We start from the raw sequence: 25,558 nt of genomic DNA on the forward strand, positions 1-25,558 counted from the left end.
AGCTGGCTTAATTTGAAGAAGTGGGCCTCCCTAGCTCATTACTCTCTGTTATAAATTATCAGATTAAAGATGGTAAATGCTGTAAACTTTTCTCTCAGTTAAACTGAGCTCAGTAAGTTTTGCAACAAATTGCCCCTTAAATGAAACACTTTATGGATGCACATTTGGTTTTCAAGTTGCGCTGTCCTCTGTATGTAATTTTCTTAGACTTTCAGCAACTTTAACCCTCTGTCAATTTCATTTTCTTTCTCCTGCTACTGTAGTATTTTTCTTATCCCTTGACTTTGATAGTAAACCTGGCCCTCTCAGCAATTGATGCCTGTATTATTTTATGGATATCCTTTCAATAATGCCCTGGTGATTGAGTAATTAGGATTGAATAAATAAATAGTATCTTAAACTTAGGAAAACAAGCAGCATAATTTTGGGGACAGATACTTACTTGCCTTACATCTTATTTTGAGATGATCTTTTTTAATAAAATACATTGTATACAATTCTTGGAATCAGTAATTCTTAGTATATAAATGATGCAGAAAATTTTGAATGTGAAAAGGGTCTTTGACTTAGAGCCAAAATCAAAATGATGGGAAATGATAGGTTGGGATGGGAGCGTATACTGTCATAACGTTTTTGGTATAGTCACTTCTTAATGTGGATCTTAATGTGCTAAGACCTCTATAGTGATTGTCCCTTATTAGTTAGCAGCATATTTCACTGTGTTGAGATTGTAGTCAACAAGTTGTGTGAAATGCTAGCAGCTGTATATTCTGCATGATGGTTTATCAGAAGGGAAGAATGGCGTAGGTGCCACATGTTAGTTACTCCACTTTGTTTTCTTTCAGTTCAAATGCAAAAATCACTCCAGCTGATTATATAAATGCAGAATCACATGCTGATTTCTTCTCTATGCCTCTCTGGACATCTCTTTTTTCACCATCTCTTTTTCTTTGTCTGCAGGCCCAGACTGATCTTGCTTCCTTGGCCTTTATCCCCTTGGCTTTCCTAGACACTGCCCTTTGCTGGTGGATATCCTTCTCATTGGCTAGTTTGATGGCCATCCATTTTCTCCTTTTGGAGAAAATGATCTTTCTGTAAAGGATTTTTTTTAAAAAACCAGTTTTGTTGATTACTCCTTAGTCTGGGATTAGGGAATTTTCAGTCTAACAACCTGAGGCCTGAGGTAAGCAGTTTTCTTGTTTGTTTTTAATTTTTCAAATTGCATCAGAAATTAGTGACTGTGTCTGAGCACAAAATACAAACTCCTGGCTTTCCTTTTATTTATTTACTTTTTACACCTACCTCTCCTCTTTTTTAAAAAATGAACTTTGATTTTGGACTTATTTGTGCATCCCACTTAGTGTTAGAGTAACTGGCTGCTCTGCCATTTCTTTCAGCCTCTAGGAATTATTAAATGCTTTGAAAACTAAATTTTGTTTCTTAAAATATGGTTTTGAGACTCCATAAGGTTATTTGACTCTTAAAATTCTGTATGAGTGTAGCAGATTTAAGTCCTTAACAGGTCAAATGTTTTGAACCCCTGTTCAGAAGGTGACTTGGAATTGTCTGAAGGCTTTTACTCTTTGAAGTAAATATTGATTCATTTACAGGTGAAGTCAACCAGCGCACAACAGACAAATTTCTTTTTCTCCTGCTTCTTAAAATCAAATACTATTTATTAGAGATTTGGCCTGTTGAATGAAGGATTTGAGTTTTGGGATTTCTGTCCTTTTTATTTTTTTGGTTTTTATGTATATGCTTCTAGGTATAATTGTGCAATATTATTGTCTTGATAAACTAATGGTATAAAAGGCTGAATGTAAACAAAATAATAAGTTTATGAATTTGAGTAGAGTGTCATTTATCAAAGATCTTTGAAATTAAAATGTTTTTGGTTCAAATGATTAAGCTTTCCTACATCAGTATCTTTCAAGTGTGCTTTGTGAACCTCTATAAATATTGGGAGGAATGAAGAGGACAGTGGGACAAGACCAAACAGTGAGATAGTGCAGTGTTTAGGTTCCAGCTAGATATTTGTCAAAGCACAGACCAAGCTCCAGCTCACTCATTTTTGTGTCTGCTCATTCTGAAAGTTGGACGTGAGGGCAGCTATCCTCTTTAGTAGTCATCAGTTCCCCTTCTGTCTTCTGTGGCAACTTCTCCTTGGGGATAGTGTTCTGAAAATGGAGAGTCATTACTTTCAGAGGCTAACTGCCTGGAATACTCAGCCAATTGTAATTGTACCATCCTTTTAATTCAGGATCAATCTAGCAGCGGATGGTAGTTTTCTTACTATTACACAAGGGATCTAAGTGTAGAACTGCAGAAGGTTGTAGGCATAAGTATTTATGACCCTAGGCTGGATTAGCTGGGACAGTGAGAACAGAGATACTTAACCTTAGAGGAAGAGAGAAAATAATGGTGACTCCTGTTCCCTTGCCTGTTACTCATTTTCATTTTCTTCCATTTGTCTTCATTTTCTTTTTCGTTTTTGTTTCTCTAGAAAGCTGCTTCCTGTCTTAATTTCTCAATTTTTAATAATTTTTCTCTTCTTTCCATTCTCATTTTATCCTGGTTCTATCTTCTCTTCAGTATCTCATTGAAAATGAAGACTTTCTTATTAATCATGGTGAGGTCTGGGAGTATTTGTGAGATTGAGAATAAGCAAGCTGTAAGGCCTCTTATCATTAAGATAAGATCCTCAGAGAAACTTAAGAATTAATTTACTAGTTTATTGTTTTTTTCTGAATGTTGATTTCCTTGACCTTCAAACACATATTTATTAGCCTGACTCAAACAATGAAGCTACTAAAACTTAGGAGAAACATCGTAAAACTCTCTTTGTATCGACATTTCACCAACACACTTATCTTGGCAGTGGCAGGTAAGTCGTCCTGATGTTTAAATGTGATCCTTTTAGAGTAGAGATTCTTAACCCGAGAGGTCATAGGTGGGCTCTTTAAAATTACATAGAAAAGTTTTGTGCATTTTACTTGGGAAAGGGGTCTTTAGCTTTTGTTATTCTCCAAGGGGTCTGTGGTTCAGAAGAGACTGAGAATCACTTAGTTTAAGCATAATAGATGAAGAATAATTGCATTTACTTTCTTATATAGTTCTGTATATCTCTATCCTGTGTTCATTCTTTTTTCTTGAGGCAAGTTAGTTTCAGTGCCATATAGCATTCATATTTATTTTAGAAGACATTAATTAATACTTCCTTGTATAGAATTTTAGGCCAGGATATGTTGCCTTTATATTCCTTCCACGTCTGTTACTAAGCATGCGTAGAATATAGGCATTATTAGATAGACCATAGCCAAAGTAGGCTTATTTTTTGCCTTTTGGCTCTTGTAACCAGTATAATGAGGTCTGGCCTATGACTGGAACCAACAGTTGTGTTTGTTTTACAGTCATTTTATCAACCGTTTCCCTCCATTTGACTGGCTAACAAAAAAATTAACATTTACAATATGAAAGGGAAAAAACTATTAATGTTGCTGGGAAAAGCCATATTTTCAATACTGTCTTTTCCAGTTCTCAGGGTTACTGAAGTAGTCAGATACTAAACAAAACTACTCTTTTAAGTACAGAAATTTTTGACAAGAGTACGTATCGTGGGCCTTATATCAAGTAGTTAAGTAGTTTTGTATTGAATAAGTATGTTAAAATAACAAAGTGTGGTGATCATGTTTGGGGGTTAGGGATGTGTGAGATTCCACTTAACCAGAATTGAAGGATGTAATGGGGGATGTAAACCAGCATTCACATTGACCAGGTTTGTTTTTTCTCTTTCCTTTTAGCATCTATTGTGTTTATCATCTGGACAACCATGAAGTTCAGGATAGTAACTTGTCAGTCGGTGAGTTAACAAACAACATACATTCAGATATAGTGTACCGTTTGTTGTACACAGACAGTTATGTTGATGACAGTGGTAAGGTTTGCATTTTAAAAAAAATTAGGGTTAGGTCTTCATTCTGGGAGTTAGAATGCTTCTCTCCTCCTGAGTATTTTATATATACCATATATGCTATATACCAGTAGTTCAAGAGAATTTTATAAATGATAACCAGAGACTGTCATAACCCAATCTTGACTTAACTAAAGATTCTCAGACAAGAAATCCAGAGTCTTAAACATTAAGTTTGTGTGAATAATGCTGATCTGAGTAAAAACCATATCCTTAAGATCTGAGCACAAAGAATATGGCCAGTAACATTTCTTTCTTCTCTATTTACAAAAATTAAATAAATCGAAATAAAAATTATTAAAAAATAACAACCTGATATTATTTTCTCTGACCTTATATTAAAACCCTTCCCTAAAGATTCTCAGCTATAATGAAGCATTGACAGGTAGGTACTCTGTCTGCTTAGTGCCTTTTCTTTAGTAAACACTTCAAGGAAAGAAATTAGGTTCATTTACTTTGTATCCTAAGCACATAGCACAGTGCTTATTAGCACATAACCGGCCCTTAGTAAATATAAGTTGAATGAATAAATCAGTGGTTCTTGTTCTATGCAAAGGGTTTGCAAACAGCTGGTTAAGATGATATATTAATATATAAATTTTTTCTCCCCTTTCGGTAGGATTGGCGGGAGCTGTGGGTGGATGATGCCATCTGGCGGTTGTTATTCTCCATGATCCTCTTTGTCATCATGGTTCTCTGGCGACCATCCGCGAATAACCAAAGGTTTGGGGACACTTCTTATTCAAGCTGATAACCACTAGATGGATGTGTTGTCAATTAGGCGTAGTTCAGTGAGTGACACTGTTAGGGCTGTGTCATATAATGGGAATGATACTTTGTGGGTCCATATTTAGGAAATTAGGCTCATGTCTTAGCTCTCCTATTAGTTTGAGTTGTGATTTTCGACATGCTGCCTCTCTTCATCTCTCTGAGCCTTTAGTTTCCTCTTCGTATAATGAGGGAAGAAGTTGATACCTATTGATATGGTCCTTGTCAGTTCTGACATCTTCTGTTAATATTTGTACAGGTAAATAAAAGGAAAATAGATTGTGACAATTTTAATGGGAGTATCACCTATCTACTTTCCAGGAGAAAAGAACAATTTCTATAGTTGTTAGCTCAGCTTACTATAACAACAGAAAGGATAAAATGAGAACTTAAGTGACTGTGGAATAAAAATTGATATGTGAATTTGCTTTATTTAACTGTAGGCAAATCTCAATTATTTAGGAGTTAGCTGTCTTTATTTTGTTATTAGCCATATCTTTGTTTTCCTTGTTTTTCTCTTCTCTTCTTGTGCTTTAGACAGTTATGAGTTTATATTATACAACTGTACCACCAAAGAGGGAAAAGTTGAGATGGTATAACCAAGGGTCTCGTGACCCTGCTTTACATTAATTTTTTTTTAATAGCTAGACGTCTCATAGATTTATTTCTGTGTCATGCTATATATTGATATATGTATATATACTCTTTTTATTGTCAACATAGCAATTTATTTGAATTCAGAATAACGTGGTTATATTTGGATAATGAGGTCCTGGTGCCTGGATATCAGCCTTCAGCCTCTGGTTGTGCTGGAAGGCGAAGCATGTCTGCAAACAGGGCCTTCCAGATGCCACATGTTCTGCAGGATGCAGGCTGCCACAGTATTGCATATAGGATATACTTGCCTTTGGCAGCCAGGCTGATGATTGATAGGTGTCAAAACTTATCCTTCTGAGTCTCAGTGAGTAGGGGAAGATTCTGAGCTTCAGCTCAGTGGTCAGCATATGTCCTGCAAGGAAACGCCATCAGCAGCTGCAGTGTGGAAGCAAAGTTCCCCTTAACCAGCTCTCTAATGTTAGGCATACCCAGCAATTCCCCAAATATGTAGACATCAGCACCTGGTGGATCAGTGTGGCCAGTGCTGCCCTCTTGACTAACTTGGCCAGGAGCAGAAATTGCTTTTCGTCCTCCCTTGGCACGTTTATCTTAGCATCCGTGGCTGCACTGAGCTAAGGGACCTGTGCTCAGGAAGTGTTAAGCTTCCATGTGGCTCTGCCGCCTTTCTTAATGAGGCTGCCCAGAGACCAGGGCCTCCTGCCAACTGCCTCCTCGTACTCTGGGTCAGACTCTGCAGGCCACTACCTTAGAAGCTTTGTCTTCCAGTGCACTGCGCGGGGCCACTGCTCTATCATTTCTGGCAGCTTCTCAGCTTTTGCTGCCACCTCCCTCTACAAATCGATCTATTGATCTTCTGCTCATTTGCTGGCTATATCCATACACAAGAATTTTCCCTTTCTTCAGTCTTTTAAAAAAAATGTTTGCTTTACCTCTTTTCCTTTCTCCTTTTTTAAAAGTACATTGTGCACACTCCCTTTTACTGCAGTGTTAATGTGATGTAGTCTTCCAGATTATATTCCTTGTTCACATGTGGAATCTTGTTTTACTCACTCAGCAGTGCACTGTGGAGTACACAAGACAACTGGTTTAAATTAAACCATCTATTTTCATGGATGGCATTATATATATTACATGGTACAGATGTACTACAATTAATTAACTTGTTTCATATTGATAGGCATTTGGACTATTTCCACTTTGGGTGTTTCAGGGTTCCCAAGGCCACATATGTTTAAAAGGACTCATGAGACTCAGTGTACAGTTGTACTTTTTTTAAAAAAATTGATTAATTGTTCTTTATTTTTGGCTGCACTGGGTCTTCACTGCTGCACAAGGACTTTCTCTAGTTGTGGTGCATGGACTTCTCATTGCGGTGGCTTCTTTTGTTGAAGAGCACAGGTTCTAGAGTGTGCAGGCTCAGTAGTTGCATCTCGTGGGCTCTAGAGTGTGAGTTCAGTAGTTGTGGAGCACAGGCTTAGTTGCCTTGCAGCTTGTGGAATCCTCCCAGAACAGTGTTTGGAACCCATGTTCCCTGCATTTGCAGGGGTATTCTTAACAACTGGACCACTAGGGAAGTCCCAGAGCAGAGTTTATTACAGCAAAATGGTGAGATCGGCAAGAGAAAAAGACACAGGTAGAGTATAGAAAAATCCTTGTTTGCTGATGTTCTTCTCCTCCTCTAAGGAAGTATTTATACATTGTGCATGCTTCTTTTCCCAACACAAAAAATACAGTAATGTTTCTGCCCATGGAATACCATTAGTGACTCAGCACTCAGGTTGTTATCGGGGCCTGGCCACATAAGCACCTTGTACCTTCCTGCCTGCCAAGTTTCTTCAGTCATATCCAACTCTGTGCAACCCTATGGACTGTAGCCTGTCAGGCTCCTCTGTCCATAAGATTCTCCAGGCAAGAATACTGGAGTGGGTTGTTATGCTCTCCTCCAGGGGATCTTTCCAACCCATGAGTCGAAACTGTGTCTTTTATGTCTCCTGCCTTGACAGGTGGTTTCTTTACCACTAGTGCCACCTGGGAAGCCCCACTCTGTACATAATATTTACCAAAATTCTGAAAGTCCAGAAGCAAAGCAAATTTTATTATAGATTGCATTGTACAGACAGCCTAGGTACAATGGTCCACCCTTAACCAGCTAGGGAACAGTTTGAGTACCAAGTTACTGGACATCAGCCATGGAGCATCATTGTAAGTAGGTCCTTCTAAAGGCCTGCTGTGGATGCAAACTGTTATAAAAAGAATGGATAAGCAAGGTCCTGTTGTATAGCACAAGGTACTGTATTCTATATTCTGTAATAAACTATAATGGAAAAGGATATAAAAAAGAATGTATATGTATGTATAACTGTATCACTTTTCTTTACAGAAGAAATTAACACAACATTGTAATCTATTCTTGATAAAAGAAAAATAAAAATTATGGATACTTTTTTAAAAACCCAGCTTCAGTCTAAATAATGGCCTGTAAATAAACAGTAAATATTACTGTATTACTGTAGTAGTAAATATTACTGTAAATAAATACCTTTTATGCACAGGAACATTAAATATAGGAATAAGCTATAAGAATGTTTTAAATACCCTTGTACATTTTACCAACCCAAACTTGGGCTTGCTTGCCTGTGCACAATAAGGCCCATCTGTTGACCCTGGGTTGTGTTGAAGCAAAGTACAGTGTTTATTGCAGAACACAAGCGAGTCCGGGCAGCCAGGCTTAAAAGACCCAAACTCCCCAGTGGTTTTTAGATAAAGGTTTTTTTTTGTTTTGTTTTGTTTTTGTTTTTTTTAGCTCACCAGGCACCTCTGTCTATGGGATTTTCTAGCTAAGAATACTAGAATGGGTTGCCATTTCCTACTCCAGGGCAGAGAAAGGTTTTTAAAGATAGGGAGTATGGGTATGGCTGCATGATCAGCTCATGAACATTCTTCTGATTGGTTAGAGGTGAGGTAATGGGGAGTTGGTACCCATCAACCTTCTGGTTCCAACCAGTCTGGGATCTATCGACTTTTGGCAGCACATAGTTCCACCTGGTGGGGGTTTCAGTATCTGAAAAACAGCTCAAAGGATATGGCTTAGACCCCATAAGGAGGAAGTTAAGTGTCTTTAACTTTGTTAAATGGCTAAAATATTATTGTTTTGTCTTGCTTGACTGTTTTCCTTTGCTTTTGCATTTTCTCATTTCACTGATTGAATTTTTTCTTTGGAACTCGGGGAAGGCCCAGGAAGCTAAAGTTTTTCTACAAATAAAAGGCCAGCAGAGGGTTTGGAGCCAGGGAGGAGGGGGCAGTGGGGGGAGGAATTATCCCAGGAAGATCGTAGAGGGTCCTGCTCAGTTACATACATTTATTTTTATATCCTCCAATACCCCTCTGCCCCATTTTTTCTTTCAGTGCACTTATTATCTTCCAAAATGTATATACTTTATTTATTGTGAACTATCTACCTTCTCTTTCCATCCCCCACCCCTCAAACCAGAAGTACATTCCACAAAGACCAAGAAATGTTCCTGGCTACATGGAGTTAGCCAAGCTGCAAAATCTGAGGGAATGGTCCCTATAAGACTGTCTTCACTTTTGACACAAGTTGCAAGTTCAGGGGTTTGCAGAACCAGTTCAGATTTGATAATTCACTAAAAGAACTCAGAACTCACTGAAAGCTGTTGCATTCATGGCTATAGTTTATTACAGCAAAGGGGTAAACATCAAAATCAGCTTGGAGGAGAGACTTACAATACAGAGTCCAGGAGGGGTCCAAATGCATCTCTCCCAATTGTCTGCTCCCCATGGAGTCACAGATGGTTTTCCTTCCTCCTGGTTGCATATGACAGTGACGGTACATACTGAGTATTGCCAGCTGAGGGAAACTCACCCGAGCCTGTGGGCCACTATTGGAGTTTGATTACCTGCTGCCTGTATGGGTAACCTTCAGTCTCCAAGGAGGGCCTGGAGGTCAGGCTTGTAATCTTTAGTTGCTAGTTCGTCTGGAGACTGGAAGTGATATTGTGTGCCCAGAGTATGTGCTGTGTTTAGTCGCTCAGTTGTGTCCGCCTCTTTGCAACCCCATGGACTATAGCCCACCAGGCTCCTCTGTTTGTGGGGATTCTCCAGACAAGAATACTGGAGTGGGTTGCCATGCCCTCCTCTAGGGTATCTTCCCAACCCAGGGATCGAACCCAGGTCTCCTGCATTGCAGGTGGATTCTTGACCATCAGAGAGCTTAACACAAATCACATTGTTAGACTTTCCTGTGGCCAGAGCCAGAGTGGGTAACCAGTGACACTCGTTATCAGGCAGGACATGCCAGGGACATAGAGATCACCTCCCATCAGTCAGGGGCAAAGACTAGATCTCTCTGTGGGTACAAGGTGAACTTTTAAGAACACACTGACACACAGCATATACTCAGTACTAGTGAGTGCTTTGGGGCTGCTGGGATTGTGAATTTTTGTTAGTTACCCTTGAACACCTATACTATTCCTAGCTTACAGGAATGTAAGGGAGACTTTAAAACAAGAAAATAAAAATAATAAACAACAGTAAAATGAAATGTGCAGAATGAATTCACAGCTGAGCATTCTGAGAATTACCTATCCAGTAGCAGCTTTGCTGAACCTCTTGCAAGTTGCAAAGGAGAGATAAATTACTTGGAACACAACACGATCAGACTTTGCAAATCATAACTACCAATTTGAAGGCTGAAATTTTGAATTACATGTTTACCCTTGTGTGGTACATATGCTTATAAATGAACATTTAATTGAGTGCTTACTGTGAAGTATTATTCTAAGCCCTTTATTTGAAATAACTTGCCTGCTTTATTACAGTAATGTTCTATTATTATCCCCATCTACAGATGAGGAACCTGGGGCACAGAGAAGAATAGGGAACTTGTCTAAGGTCACAAGTAGTCTGTGGCTGAGCCTGCACTCATGAATATGATACCATCCTGCTTCTCTCTTGTTCAGAGCAGCAGTTGAGAGCTTTCTAAAGGGAAGGAACTGTTGTGTTATTCATGAAACTGACATTATGAATGACTGTAATTGAGGTTTCCATAATTAGTCCTGTAAAATCCAGATAATGGAACAGTGTTTTTCCTTTTCTGATTTTTTCATTCTGTTCTACCTTTGTTCTGTCAGGTTTGCCTTTTCACCATTGTCTGAGGAAGAGGAGGAGGATGAACAAAAGGAACCTATGCTGAAAGAAAGCTTTGGTAGTGATAAAATTCACCTTTTATTTGTGCTTAATTCTTTTCTGGTTTTTAGGAATAGAGTAAATGAAGTGTAACATTGTGGGTATCAAAATCAAGAGACTTTGATATAAGTACATTTATTCTTTTACAGCATGCTGTTCTGTAGTTGGGTATGTGGTAAAGTCAGAGGAAAGCAAAAGTAAGGGTATCAGTCTTAAGATGAAACCATGTTCAGTGAATAATGGCACATTAAATGTCCAGTTTACTTGCTATCGATGAGCTGAAAATTTTACTTTGAACTTTCCAGCACAAATGTAAAGTTGAAGAAACTTACCTGTAGTATAATTTAGTGTCAGTAAGCTTAAAATGAAGGTCTTGATCTATTTTTGCTGTCAGTGTGGTCATTGACATAGTTAACCGTATCTAATCTTTTTTTTCCTTCTACAGAAGGGATGAAAATGAGAAGTACCAAACAAGAACCAAATGGAAATAGTAAAGTAAATAAAGCAGTAAGTATGATATCTTTTCTTTTTGCCCTGTCCTCTAGCTCTTGGTGGACCTCAGCAGTTATGTACAGGTCTTAGTGATTTTTCTTTTTAACCTATTGTATAATTAACATTTTTAAAAACAGAAAGCAAGGGATTCTGTCTGGGACCTAGTAATCTTTAACTAGATGGTTTGCTGCTATGTCCTAAAAAAGTTCCAGACCATACTGATGTTTCTGTGTAATGGTTTTTCATCAATGTAATCATAGCCTCATTAATAACCTAAGGCGGTCTTTTTTATAGTAAAGATGAAGATTTTTTTCAGAACTACAATGAAATATTACCTCATACCGGTCAGAATGGCCATCATAAAAAAGTGTGCAAATAACAAATGCTGGAAAGGGTGTGGAGAAAAGGGACCCCTCCTACACTGTTGTTGAAAATGTAAATTGGTACAGCCACTATGGAGAACAGTATGGAGGCTCCTGAAAGAGTTGCCTTATGATCCAGGGATCTTATCCTTGGGCATGTTTCCAGACAAAACATAATTCAAAAAGATACAGGCACTCCCCGCCCCCTCACCCCCATGTCCATAGCAGCACTATTCACAATAGCCAAGACATAGAAACAGCCTAAATACCATGAACAGATGAATGACTAAAGATGGTGTGGTACATACACACAACTGAATACTACTCAGCCATAAAAAAGAATGAAATAATGGCGTTTGTAGCAACATGGATGAACAGATTACCATACTAAGTCAGTCAGAAAGGGAAGGACAAATAACATATTATGTCACTTAAATGTGGAATCTAAAATACGATACAAGCGAACCTATCTATGCAACAGAAAAAGACTCATAGAGAACAGACTTATGGTTGGAAGGGGGGAGGGGTGGGGAAGGGAAGGATTGGGAGTTTGGGATTAGCAAATGCAAGCTATTATATATAGGATGGATAAACAGCAAGGACCTACTGTACAGCACAGGGAACTCGACTTACTAGTCGTCAATGGCCTATAAGGGAAAAGAATCTAAAAGCAAGTGGATATATGTATCACTGATTCACTTTGCTGTACATCTGAAACTAACACAACATTGAAATTCAACTATACTCCAATATAACTTTTTAAAAAAAATCCTCTGATAAACCATAATGGAGAGAATATGAAAAAGTATATATATATTTATATAACTGAACACTTTGCCATATAGCAGAAATTAACATAGCATTGTAAATCAACTATACTTTGATTTTTTTTTAATAGAAAAAAAGATCAAGATTTTTTCAGTCAGCTTTTTTTTCCTTCAGAACTGTGCATTCACTCTACATTTAAAAGGGCTTTAGAATTTATTTTATTTTTAAGGCTCAAAGCTTACATGAAGTAAGAACTTCTAGGTATTACACTATTGAAAAGAAAGCATTTAGGGATATTAAAAAGAATACATTTGAATCAGTTCTAATGAGATGGATGAAACTGGAGCCGATTATACAGAGTGAAGTAAGCCAGAAAGAAAAACACCAATACAGTATACTAACACATATATATGGAATTTAGAAAGATGGCAATGATGACCCTGTATGCAAGACAGCAAAAGAGACACAGATGTGTAGAGGGGACTTTTGGACTCAGAGGGAGAGGGAAAGGGTGGAATGATTTGGGAGAATGGCATTGAAACATGTATACTATCATGTAAGAATCGAATCGCCAGTCTATGTCCGACGCAGGATACAGCATGCTTGGGGCTGGTGCACGGGGATGACCCAGAGAGATGTTATGGGGAGGGAGGTGGGAGGGGGGTTCATGTTTGGGAAGGCATGTACACCCGTGGTGGAGTCATGTGGATGTATGTATGGCAAACCAATATAGTACTGTAAAGTAAAATAAAGATAAAAATTTTAAAAAAGATACCATTTTATATTTCTTATATATAGTTTACTTTTTCAAATTAAATTATTTGACTTCTATGTTTTCAGCCCTGTTATGTGAATATACTAATTCAGAGTGACAAAAGATTAAATTGAGACCTCTTTAAATCCTTACTTGAGATGTATATTTTGGTGCATTTTAGTAACATCTGGCATTTATGCGTTCTCAGCAGGAAGATGATTTAAAGTGGGTAGAAGAAAATGTTCCTTCTTCTGTGACAGATGTGTAAGTTTTTGAATCATTACCACAAGAATACTTTTTCAAAGTAGTATTTTATTATTTTAAATGAATTGAGCTGAAGAACATAGTAATGAGAATGCTTGTAGTTAACTCTAAAAGTAAAAGATTAAATTATTGGAAATAATTTAAAGTATTAAAAACATTAAAAGATGTTAGAAACTAAAAACTAGGAATGATGTATTAATACAAATGAAAGTAATCCAGATTGTTCATTCAGATGACATTTCTGCTCAGAAAGGTGTAGCTATAGGTCTTCCTAAAATCAGTGGGGTAATCCTTTTGGAATTTTCGAGTTCCTTTCGATGTCTATAATGTTAATTAAACATTGGTCCTATTAAAGTCCATACAATTTTAGTAACTGATTCTTGTGGGTTTTTTTGTCTTTTCCTGAAATGTCATTAAATTGTAGTCATTATTCCACTATCCTTTATGAACCATTTATGGCTTTATTTTACATTTATCAGTTTGTTTTTCTCTCTTTAGAGCACTTCCAGCCCTTCTGGATTCAGATGAGGTTAGTAATCAAATAATATACACATAAACTTTGTGTCTGGTGGCTTAATAGGCAGTCATCAGTCTTTTGTTCAAGAACACTGATTTATTTGACTCAGTAATGGCCTGATTTTTTTACCTACTATCAGTACTATCTGTGTCACTATCTTACAGATAATAAGGATAATTAGTATACTTCTGATGTTTATGTTGTTGCAGTCCATGGGGTCACAAAGAGTTGGACACAACTCCAAGACTGAACAACACCAAAATGTTTATGTTGATTTTTATTCTTTTAATATGGTTCCATACCCTTCACCTAGAAGGTTTCTCATGAAGTCGTATATAAGACTTGCAGTCTGAGTTCATGGAAACCTCTTCTAGACATGTTCTGAATGTTTAGGTTATCTTGATTTCAGAAAGTCTTTTAAAAGCCTTTGCCCAGTTGTGACTTACTATATTGGATTGACTGTTAAAAAAATGGTTTCTTCACTTCCCACTCACTGGCTGTGTAGTACAGCACAGTGTCAGATTCCTTAGCTGTTCTATGCATTGAATTAACTGAGTGAGAACTCTACCATTCAGACAAGCCTGCTTACAGAACACTTAGCTTTTTGTGGTGTTTTCTCAGTTCTTTCTCTTGGGCGCCACCTTCTGCTTATAATGGGTTGGCCTTCAGGATTTCCCTTTTGGCTTCAGCTTTCCAACACCCATATTTCAACGAGAGAGGGCTGAGGATGTGAAACCCAGCTGTGCTGTTCAGGGAATATGTGTTTATTGTAGTACTTTTGGTGGCAGACTCCATGGTTTTACATTTTCCTGTATGAAAAAATGGTTCAAGAGCTTAAATGAATTACAAGAGAAACAGATAAAGGACTAGAGTTGAAGAGTCTGACTCTTCAACAACATCAGACTCTTCAACAACATTGGAAGCTAGAGGATATTAGAACAATGTATTTGAATTCTGAGAAAAATTATTTTCAAACTAGAATTCTATACTCAATTATCAACTGGGGGTAAAAAAAGATGTTTTCAGTCATGCAAAAAATAACATAATTGACATCCTATGTGTGCTTTCTCAGGAAATGTATTCTAAAATAAAATTAGAAAGTATTCTAAAGTAAAATTACTATGTAGATGTTTATTCATTAAATATATGAATATGAGGGAGCTATGAAGAGAAAGACTTTGGATCCAGGAAATCAAGGATTTGACACAGAGGCAGGGATAAATTCCTAGGATGATGATGTAAGAAATTCTCAGTGACAGCTGAGCAACAGGTTTGGAGAGCAGTTAGTCCAGAATGGAACAGGAGAACAGAGAGCTTCAGGGAGGGGTATTTCTAAGAAAAAAATGTGAAAAGGATAGATTTTCTGATGTAATTGATCATATTGCAAAGGGATTTACAGTTCTGTCAGAGTTTGGGAAAAATGAAGAATATTCTAAAGTAAAATTCCTGTATAGTTACTATGAAATTTAATAGTATTACATTAATTTTTTCAATTGAAACAGCATATTATAAATACTGTTTTATAATCAAATGTAATTCTTTACATGATTTTAAAAAATTATAATGGAAAACACATAAAATCTACCATTCTAACCTTTCTCAAGTGCAAAGTGTTAATTTATATGTGCACTCTTGTGCAACAGATGTCTAGAACTTCTTCATCAAATGTAATTTTAATCAGGATATACCATAGTTTGTCTATACAGTCTTATATTTTTAGACACAATTCTTTCTTGTATTGTTACAGTAGTAGAGATGGTAGAAGCTAAATCTTTGCCCATATCCTTGACTCTTTCATTAAGTTAAATTCCTGAATCACAGGAGGTACACATTTTTGTTAAAGCTTAAGTGACTCTAAAATACACAGTTCCTTTTGATTTATGGCTTGTTGATTTATGGTGTCCAGAACCCTAGAGATTTTGCTTCAGTTAATCTTTGGACCTGGACATCTGTATGTTTCAAAATCTTCATAGATGCTTAGGAAGCATTGCTTTAAATAGCCAGTGAACATAAGCAAGTACTTAAGAAAACCTGTGATCATTTTTATAAAAGATATTTGGAATGTAGACCATTTAAAATTAATATACCTAAAATAACTTTTTCCTCCCTAGGAACGAATGATCACGCACTTCGAAAGGTCCAAAATGGAGTAAAGAATGGGAAGATTTGCAACTGAGGATGGCTAGGACCTGGAAAGAGATCAGCTTCTATGTTAGTCACTGCACTGCTCCATGGGATTAAAGGAGGCAATGACATCTTGATCTGTTCCTTGATCTTTGTGCATTGGAGCTGGCGAGAGGTGTTGGAACAAGGAGAACATTCTCTTGAAAACAAGTTCATAGGATGAAAAGAATCTACAAGTTTTTTATTTGCAGCATTGGTGCCCCTTTCCCTCCCACACCCTGACATGGATGTTTATGCAACTTGTGTATGTTGTTCCTAAACCTTCTATAATGTTTAAATTGTTTAATCTGTCAAACTAAAAAATTTAACATCCTCTGAAGAACTGTGACATCACGCCATAATATGTAATATCCAGGAGCAACTGCCTGTAATTTTTATTTATTTAGGGAATTACATAGGTGATGGGTGAAATTGTTAATTATCGTTGCATTTCCTGGGAAGACAAGGTTAAATCTTGCAGAGGTAGTTTAGAGGAAAAAAAAAAAGTCCTGCGTTAAGGAGCCATAGTTCTATCAGTGATTAAAAGAGCAACAGCAAACAACAGAGGGAGAGAGAGACTGTTACAGTGTGATTTTAGATCATTTGAAGAAGCAAAATCAAGTGCAATTTTGTTTACAAATGGTGTATATTAAAGATTTTTCTATTTCAGATGTACTTTAGAGAGAAATATTAGCCTAACTCTTTTGACATCTGCTACGGTGACACATCCCATTGCTGGCAATGTGGTGCACACTCCAGAACTTTTAACTACTGTTTTGTAAGCCTTCAAGGGCAGCAGTGTGGAGTCCTGGGCAGTGCTTTGTTTGCCTCCATGCCTTTCACTGGGTGTTGCACTAGATGCAGAAAGGCACTCCATCATAAGTGCATGTGAGTGAGCACCCTGCTAAAGGGATTATAGTGCTTCAGAAGCAGGAGCTAATATAAAGGAAACAGGTCCTTCTTTGGTAAACAGTTTTTTCTGCATGAAGTAATGTGGAGGCCCTGGACTGCTGCTCATTTTTTAGGATTGTACTTGTATCTGGTGTTGGCTTAGGGATGGTTTATAAGAAACATCACAAGGTGATGGGATTCATTTGAAGCACTATTATTTGTTTGAATGAGTTTGTCCAATTTTGCCTTCCCAAGATTTTTGTTCTACATAGAAAGTTCATGCCACTTTTTAATATTAAAAAGTTTTAACAAAATTCGTTTTTGTCACTTTTTTTCCAAGACTTTCTCTGAAGACCCTTTCTCCACACTCTCATTGAATTTTCCTTCCATGGTTTTTATTCTATATTGTCTTATTTTCTGTTAAAATCAGTGACCACATGACTACAGTCTTCACTAAAGTATTTATATAACATTTCTCTAGCTGTTTGGTGTGGTGATTAACAACGACAACAACAAAAATCACCTAGATAGTATTTCTTAAGAAACAGTACGAACTGCCTATTCTCAGGTTAACCCATTTGCAAAGGGCTGGTATTAAGTTTGTGTGCTTCTGTTCTTCCACACCAAAACTCAGCAAGTGAATAGAGGTCATAATGTAGCAGGATAATTGGTCATGTTTTTGAGACTGGTTAGATATTAATTTGAAAGTAGGCAAAAACCACTATTTGTTTTGAAACACCACATGGCTTGCAGGATCTTAGTTCCCCCACCAACAGTGAAAGTGCCAAGTCCTAAGCACCAGACTGCTTGGAAATTCCCAGAAACCTACTGTTACAAGCAGGGGTGTATAGCACAAATTCTATAGCCTGTTAATTCTGTTTTCTCAGGATGTGTTAATGTGATTGGCTGTAGTGTAGCAGTTCTTAGACTAGGTTCGGAAGGAATTTATATTATCACATTGACCTGTAACCAACTTAAGAGTCTACATTGTTTATTTTGGTCTTGAACTGGAACTACAAGGTAGCAGGCCTTCTAGCAGAAGAGCTGGTAATTCTAAATTTTCAAGGTGTTCAGTTTCTATGGGGAAAATTAGCCCCAAGATTTCTTCAGCAATTTTTGTGTTTCTTACTACTTGAAAATACTTCATTTGATTATCAGAAACAGTATTTGATAAAGATGGGACAGTATTCCTCATTTACAGATGAAGAAACTAAAAGTGACCAGGGCTGTAGGTTTTTTGTTTTTGTTTTTTAATATGGTTATATCACAGACTCGCTCCTTTTTTCTTTTACATTTTGCTTTAAACCAAATGTTCACTTCATGGTATACTAGCTGTTTTCTTGGAGGTAAACTGCCAGATACAGATCATTCTTGCATTCGTTCTCAAACTTTAAATAAAAGTTCATGGACTCACCTCGGGGGCTTAGTAAAACACAGTTGGACCACCACCCACCCCTCCCCGCCTTCAGTGTTTGAATCAGTAGGGCTGGATGAAGTCTGGGACTGCCTTTCTTACAAGTTCCCAGGTGATGCTGACCTAGGGACGATACTTTGAGAAGCACTGGCCTCGATAAGCCCCTAAAATAAAAGGGAAAGTTACTGCGAATTAGTTGGGTTTATAATGGTAATACTAAAACTACCATTGATTGAGTGCTTAGAATGTCAGCTGTTGCTAACAGCTCACAAGGTTAGGTACACAACACTACCATCACTTTGCAGATACGGAACTAAGGCTTCTAGAGATTGTTTCTTAAACGCCACAGCTCCTGAGCTCATTTACTAAATGACAGGTCTCCATCCCAAGTCTAACGCCAAAGCCCGAATTCTTCATGCTCTGATACCCAAAACAGTTCAAAGATTAAGATCCCTTTTCCACCTTGTTAAATCCATGTCCACTCGGGCTCCGCGATGGTTCAGCGAAAAACGCGAACCCAGGTACCAGATCACTCCTGGAGATTGCGCTAGGAACCGGGGCGGAAGGGGCGGAACTTCAGCTGCGGAAGGGGCGGGCTTAACTCTGCAGGAAGTCCGGTGTTGTTGATGGCTCTATTACCCAAGGGCCAGTAGCCGAGGTCCCCACTCTTCCCTGGTCCTGATTCCGGCCCCACACCCGACCCGGCACAATCCGGTTGAGGCTGTGGCGGCGACTGCGCCTGCCGCCATGCACGACGCCTTCGAGCCGGTGCCGATCCTAGAAAAGCTGCCTCTGCAGATCGACTGTCTGGCTGCCTGGGGTGAGACGAGGGGCCAGGTGGGGTCAGCGCGGGAGCGGCTGAGACCTTTCACGAGGCTAGGGAAGTGGACGGCCTCTGGCGGTGTGGACTCTGGTCCGGCGTCCTCCAAGAGGGGCCTAGGATGAGGGGAGCCAGAGCTCTGTTGACAGCGAGGGCGATGGAGCTGTTTGGGCGATCTCCGGGGATCCAGGCATTTTAGGGATGTTCACCTGCCCTTGCTCTCGGTAGGGAGTTGGGGGTGGAACTTTCCTTATTAACTACTCTGTTTTGGCTCATTTCTGTTCCCAATAAGTCTTTAGTTTGGGTAGCAAAGTTCCACAGAAGTTCTCAGACGGCTATGGGCTTGAACATGTCCAGACTGTGTTGTTTTCCAGGTGAAAGACAACACTGTTTTGCTTTTTGTTTGCTTGTTTTGCATTGAACAAGTTAGCAGCTATGTCTTTTCCCCCTTAATCGTCACTCATCACCTACTTCTAATTACTGTAGCTAACTTGTTACTCTCCACTTTTAATCTAGCCAAGTGGTTGATTGTCTCATAGTCAAAATGCCCAAGTTACCTAACTCCTATAAGTAGAAGAGGGTCATTTCAGGCTTTCAGGAAACCTAACCCATAAAACGTTGCATGATCCACTTGGGATTGGCCAGTACAGAAAGCAAGATCAGGTGTCTCTGTTCTAGAATACAAATGATTTCTGAAATAAACCTTGACTCCTGTGAACATTATGCCCCTATCCACCAGTGTTTGTGTGTCTGATAACCAAAGACCAAACAGAAGTACTTTCAGTCTTTCCTGTTAATGTCCAGGTCCTAGAAATCAAGGTGGCTCAGAACCTTAATCAGATCTTATACTGAGCTGAGTATCATGATGGGCCTGGTGGAGTCTTGGTGGTGGCTGGCATTCTGTTCACTGTCGTGGACAGTGCCACTCAGTCAGAGCTCTTCACATCCTTTTCAGTAAGGTGCCTTCACTACATATCTCTCTAATGTGTGCACCCCCCACACTCCCCCAGCTGCCAAGGACCTCTTTTTTAAATTTTATTTAGTTGAAATATGGTTGATTTACACTGTTGTGTTAATTTCCACTGTATAGCAAATGATTCAGTTTTACATATATTATACATTATTTTTCATCTTCTTTTCCATTATAGTTGTCACAAGATACTGAATATAGGCCCCTGTGCTATAGAGTAACAGTGTGGTTGTTTAGCTCTGGGACTTTTTAAAGTCACACCTCCACAGCAGTCTGTCTTAGGGTTAAGGAGAGAATCCTACTTCCTCCAGGTATCTCAAGAAAACTTCCACTTTTCTGTCATTAAATGCTCTCAGTAAAAATTTAAAATAAATAGAGGAGAAAAAAAAAAAAGAAATTGAAAAAATGAAAGACCTGACACTCAGCACAAAGGGGATCACTCCCCTGTTTCTTTGTCAAGTGTGTATTAAGTGGCTGCATGGGCCAGTCTCTGCTAGAAACAGGAACCCAAAGATGAGTAAGAAACAGTGCCTGTGCTCCTGGGACACACAGTGGCAGACAAAGAAATGTGAACAGATTACAATACAAGATAAATGATAACAGAGACTTATGCTGCCTAATATGTGATTATGGAGGGAAGGCTAATCCACTCAGCCTCGGACATATGTTTCTGAAAATGATGGATGCAGCCGCTTGCCACACCCCACTTAGCTTGTCAGAGTCCTTGACCCTGATACCCTGTGGGACTAGTAGTCCACATATTTCAGGTTCTTTCACCAACTGCAGTTTGTTACCATAAAGATTTTCTGTACCTGTGCTTTCCAGAAACAGCTTTTGAAATGGTAGGTAGCTTTTGGCCTGTCTAAACTCCAGCAAAACAGGAGTAACACCTGTTGCCTACGAGATTGCTGTGCTAGGTATTGGGCTATGAGAGGCCATTTACTGCCTTGTGCCTCAAAACTACTTTATTTTCAGGCTTTAGCAGCAGTAAATATTGCTGTTTCTAGTTTTTACCCCTTCTGTCTACATTGTGACCTTAGTTCATCCAGGAACCTCTAGGCTTCTGGAGGGCCAGACAGTATCTGAGCTGGATAATGTCATAGAGCCACCATAATCCCATCTTCTGGGACATGGAAGTGAGGAAGATACTGATGGTGATGAGGAGGAGGAGGACTTCTCCCCAAACTCCAGAGTTGTAGGCTCCAGCTGCCTCTTCAGCATCTTCATTTGGATATCTGGTTGTATGGCCAAAAGAGTTCCTGATTTCAAACGTGCCCATCCCCCTGTATCCCACTATCTCTGCAAACAGAAATGGCATTTCTGTTTACCCATTTGGCTAAACCCCAAAGCCTTGGAATTATCCTTGACATCTCTTATTCTCTTATACACCACATCCAATCCATCAGCAAATATCTGTTCCACCTCCTGAAAAATTCTACAACCCAGTCGCTTCCCTCCATCTCTGCTGTTCACTGCTGTTGATGAAGGCACCAGTCTCTGTCATCTGAATTACTGTAATAGTCTGACTCATCACCCTGGGTTTGCTATTATGCCATTTGCCATCTTTTATCCACATAGAGGTAGAGAGATCCTTTGAAAATGTCATCTATTTGCATCTCTCCTCTGCTCAAAACCCTCCATAGCTTCACATCACAACTGGAATAAGTTCCAAAGTCCTTAACATGACTGGCAACACCTGTCATGATCAGGCCTCTAGTTATGTTCCTTGTTTTTCCCTATGGTCTTAGCCCTTGCTCCTCTGCTGCTAGTTACATGGTCGTTCTTGTTCCATGAACACACAAAGCATGTAACTGTCTCAGGGCCTTTGCACTTGCTGTTTCCTCTGCTTGACAGTCTCTTGTCCTAGATATACAGCTCATTCCTCATTTTGTTTGCTCAAATATCACATAAATCAGCAAGGCCTTTACTGAGCTATTGTGTATAGAAGAAAATGCCACATCCACCAATGTGCTTCTCTTTTACTCAGCCTTATCTTCTTACCATAGAAGCCTCTTACTGCTATTTTATATGTTATTATTGTCTCTGTCATTCCATATTAGAGTATAGGTTCCTTCAGAGCAACAAGTTTGTTTTGTACATAGGTTTATTTACTGTGCCTAGAAGAGTTCCTGACTCATAATGGATACTTATTAAATATTTGTTTAATTGACTAATAGTAAGGGCTTTCATTGTTGAGTACTTAGATGTAGTAAGCATTTATGCAATAATAACAACTCCCTTTTCCAGAGGAAGAACCTGAAAATTTAAGTAGTTTTTTCAAGGTAAATCCAGTAAATCATATCTGATTCTAGAGCTTGGTTCTCAAACTTTAATGTATATTCAGAGCCTATAAAAAAATGTAGGGGTGTGTGTGTGTATCTGTATGTGTGTATACCAAATCATTTTTATTTGTTTTCCAAAGAAACAATGGAAAAATAAGAATGATTAAAATGGTTACTTACAGCAGAAGGAAGAGAACAAGGTGAAGTGGACAGGATGGACTGACTTCTCATAGTTTTAGCTTTGGAATTAGGTAAATTTCTCATATAATGAAAAAAATTTTTAATGCAAATTTCAGGGCACCTCTGCAGAATCACTGCATCAGAATCTCTGGGAGCTGGGCTCAGGACTGGGCATTTTTAATAAGTCCAAGTGATTCTGATGCAGCGAATCAGGGGCTGCTGCTTTGAGAAACACTGTTCTTTGCCCTGTGACTCAAAGAAGGGAAGTGAGCACTACCCTGTTCATCTCTGTACTCCCTGCCATGTTCAGCAGTGAGGGTTTATCACATGCATTTGGACTGAGCTGCACTGTTGAATGGAGCTTCACTAGGGTAACTGTGAGCTAGAGGGCTCCGCCTTCCTTCCCAGGAGGAATCGTGTCTGTGATCCTGTGGCTCAGGATAAGGCCATTGGGAGTTTTCTAGGGCTGACTCTGCTTTGTTTTTGCCTGTGTTGCCCGTTTGTGTAGCGTGTTCCACTTTCTGACATGAAGTGTTGAGTCCCAGAAGAGACTGTCCACCTACCCCATGCTCTGCCTGCCCTGCACGCCTTTCATGTTCAGTGTTTTGCACGCACAGCTATGTTGTCCGGTGACATAGAGCATGCATGGGTTGGTCCTCTGGTCACCTGAGCCTGGGTTGGTCCTCCAGCCATGGGCTGGTTCTCTGGCCACCTGAACTGCCGTTGACTTCGGTAACCAAATCAGGCCTCGTCAGAGCTCTGTGCCGTTGTTATGTCTGGATGATACACTCGTTTTCCTTGACTTTGAGTGTTAGAAATGAATATGTGTGTGGTGCTTTTACTAGTTAAAAGAAAGCTGTTTCAATACGTTGCATGTATGATAAATGCATTTTCATTAGCATCTCCAGAGGAATAATTGAGAAGGGTCAAATAAAATTTCAATTAAAGAATTTTTAAGAAGTTTTTTCTTTTAATATTTATTTATCTTATTTGGCTGCATTGGGTCTTAGTTGCCGCATATGGGATTCCTGATGCAGCTCTCAGGCCCCAAGGCATGTGGTGTCCTAGTTCCTCATCCAGGGATCAAACCCTTGTCCTCTGCCTTGCAAAGCAGATTCTTAACCACTGGACCACCAAGGAAGTCCCTCAATTAAAATTTTTTTTTAACTTTTCAGTAAATTTATTTGATTCCATTTTATCACCAGTAAAGTAGACATTTGATAGAAATGTCTATTGGCAAATAAACATTTCAATACAAATGGAAAGCACACCCTTGAAAATCATGCGTAGGGGTTTGGCTTCATATTTTGGTAGTCCAGCTTCATGAGGACTCCTTAAACCCCAGTCTGACAGCACTGGAGATGTGCTTTAAGGTAACAGATGGCAAACATGGAAGGACACATAGCGTGAGACCAGCCGAGGGGTCCCCGGGGACTCTGGGAGAGGGCCATTTCCAGGTACCTTGTAATGGTAAAGTTGATAGGCCTTGCAGACCTGGGTAGTTGATGAACCTGTTGAAAGAGGTAAAGAAAAACAGCAACTGGCAGGTGTTTGGGGGTCACAGTGGAGAGGATGGGGAAGATGGTGAACATTATGTTGGCCTTTTTGCTGTAGGTTTTTATGTGTAAGTGAATTTTTAAAAAATTTTGTTTTATTTGTATTTGAAGTATTAGTGGGTGTCTCCTGAAAATCAACTTTAATATTATCAATTGCTCAGTACAGTGATATCTATTAATATAAGTAGAGTTCTAAACATAATGTATTTTTCAAAGCAAGCCTTGTGAACGGCATTCTTTTTTCCCCATGTTCTGCTCTGACATAAATCACCAGTGTTCCACTGGAGCTAGTGTTATTTCTCGTTTCCACTTATGTCATTGAGAGCACACTGTCTTACTTTCTGTGTCCTGCCTTTACTTTAAAACCTAAAAGAGGACAGAGTCATTATCTTTTTCTGGAAGACTAAGGACCTGGAGTGGCTCCAGACCTGTTTTATAAACATAACCGTACCTTTCAGATAGCCTGTGGCTAACACCCATTGTTTTGAGATGAGATGCCTTAACACGTGCATCATAACATGTGCTTCATATCAGGGCTTCACTGATAGGTCAGTTGGTAAAAAATCCGCCTGCAATGCGGGAGACCCTGGTTTGATTCCTGGGTAGGGAAGATCCCTTGGAGAAGGGATAGGCTACCCACTCCAGTATTCTTGGACTTTCCTTGTGGCTCAGCTGGTAAAGAATCTGCCTGCAATGTAGGAGACCTGAGTTTGATCCCTGGGTTGGGAAGATCCCCTGGAGAAGGGAAAGGCTACCCACTCCAGTATTCTGGCCTGGAAAATTCCATGGACAGTCCATGGGGTCGCAAAGAGTTGGACGCAACTGAGCGACTTTCACTTTCAGCATGTTGCTAAGGGTAAGACAAACTGGGGTTGGGATCCTGTCTCTGCTACACATGTCTTACTAAATGTGTGACTCTGGACAAGTTACTTATTCCCGAGGCCTCAACTTCCTCATTTATAAAATAGAGATTTAAGTTAAGGACATACTGGAATTTCCCTGGCTGTCCAGTGGTTAAGACTCCGTGCTTCTACTGCAGGGGGCAGTAGGAACTAAGATCCCACATGTGGTAAGGCCAAACGTTCTTTTAAAAAAGAAAAAGGCATACTTCAAATGATAGTTGTTATAGCATGTGATAAGTGCTTAGCATTTCCAGGAATACAATGCATCCTCAGTAAAGTTTGTCTATGCCAGTATCCAATATTTTCTTTTACAAAGGACCTAGAAGTTTATGAAGGGAATGAGTGACCTTTATGTTACAACATCAAAAAGCAAAGGAAATATCTGTACATGCTTAATTTAGCTTAATTATTTAATATAAATCTATCAGGGTAATTATTTAAGTCCTTTCAGAACCTTTTGACTTTTAGCCAAGACCAGTGTCTCCCAAAATGCTCCCCCTAGACAAACATCATAAGCATTGCCTGGGAACTTATTAGAAATGCACATTCCCAGGCCCACTTCCAGACCTACTGAATCAGAAGCTGAGGGCAAGGCCTATCTATTTTAATAAATTCTCAAATAATTCTGATGCACATAAAAATTTAAGAACCAGTAACCATCT

At 38.9% G+C, this 25,558-nt stretch overlaps 2 protein-coding genes across 5 annotated transcripts in view; both read left to right on the forward strand.

Moving 5' to 3' along the window:
* The window catches only part of TMEM87A (transmembrane protein 87A), a 40,694-nt gene extending 23,606 nt beyond the window's left edge, over positions 1-17,088 (forward strand). The window contains exons 12-20 of one of the 2 annotated variants that reach the window (XM_005685529.3): positions 264-335; positions 2,776-2,884; positions 3,801-3,859; positions 4,590-4,693; positions 10,507-10,580; positions 11,007-11,068; positions 13,146-13,201; positions 13,700-13,730; positions 15,830-17,088. In XM_005685529.3, the coding sequence (XP_005685586.1) occupies positions 264-335; positions 2,776-2,884; positions 3,801-3,859; positions 4,590-4,693; positions 10,507-10,580; positions 11,007-11,068; positions 13,146-13,201; positions 13,700-13,730; positions 15,830-15,871 (609 nt within the window). In that variant the 3' untranslated portion in view covers positions 15,872-17,088. Of the gene's footprint in view, positions 1-263; positions 336-960; positions 1,030-2,775; positions 2,885-3,800; positions 3,860-4,589; positions 4,694-10,506; positions 10,581-11,006; positions 11,069-13,145; positions 13,202-13,699; positions 13,731-15,829 lie in introns of both variants that reach the window. The other variant, XM_005685530.3, reaches the window with a different exon arrangement.
* Positions 18,780-25,558, forward strand: part of VPS39 (VPS39, HOPS complex subunit) — a 46,174-nt gene continuing 39,395 nt past the window's right edge. For 2 of the 3 annotated variants that reach the window (XM_018054399.1, XM_005685528.2), the window contains exon 1: positions 18,780-19,006. In XM_018054399.1, coding sequence (XP_017909888.1) covers positions 18,934-19,006 — 73 coding nt within the window. In that variant the 5' untranslated portion in view covers positions 18,780-18,933. The remainder of the gene's footprint in view (positions 19,007-25,558) is intronic. The other variant, XR_001918693.1, reaches the window with a different exon arrangement.

The sequence above is a fragment of the Capra hircus genome, chromosome 10, assembly GCF_001704415.2.
Source record: "Capra hircus breed San Clemente chromosome 10, ASM170441v1, whole genome shotgun sequence".
NCBI lineage: Eukaryota > Metazoa > Chordata > Mammalia > Artiodactyla > Bovidae > Capra > Capra hircus.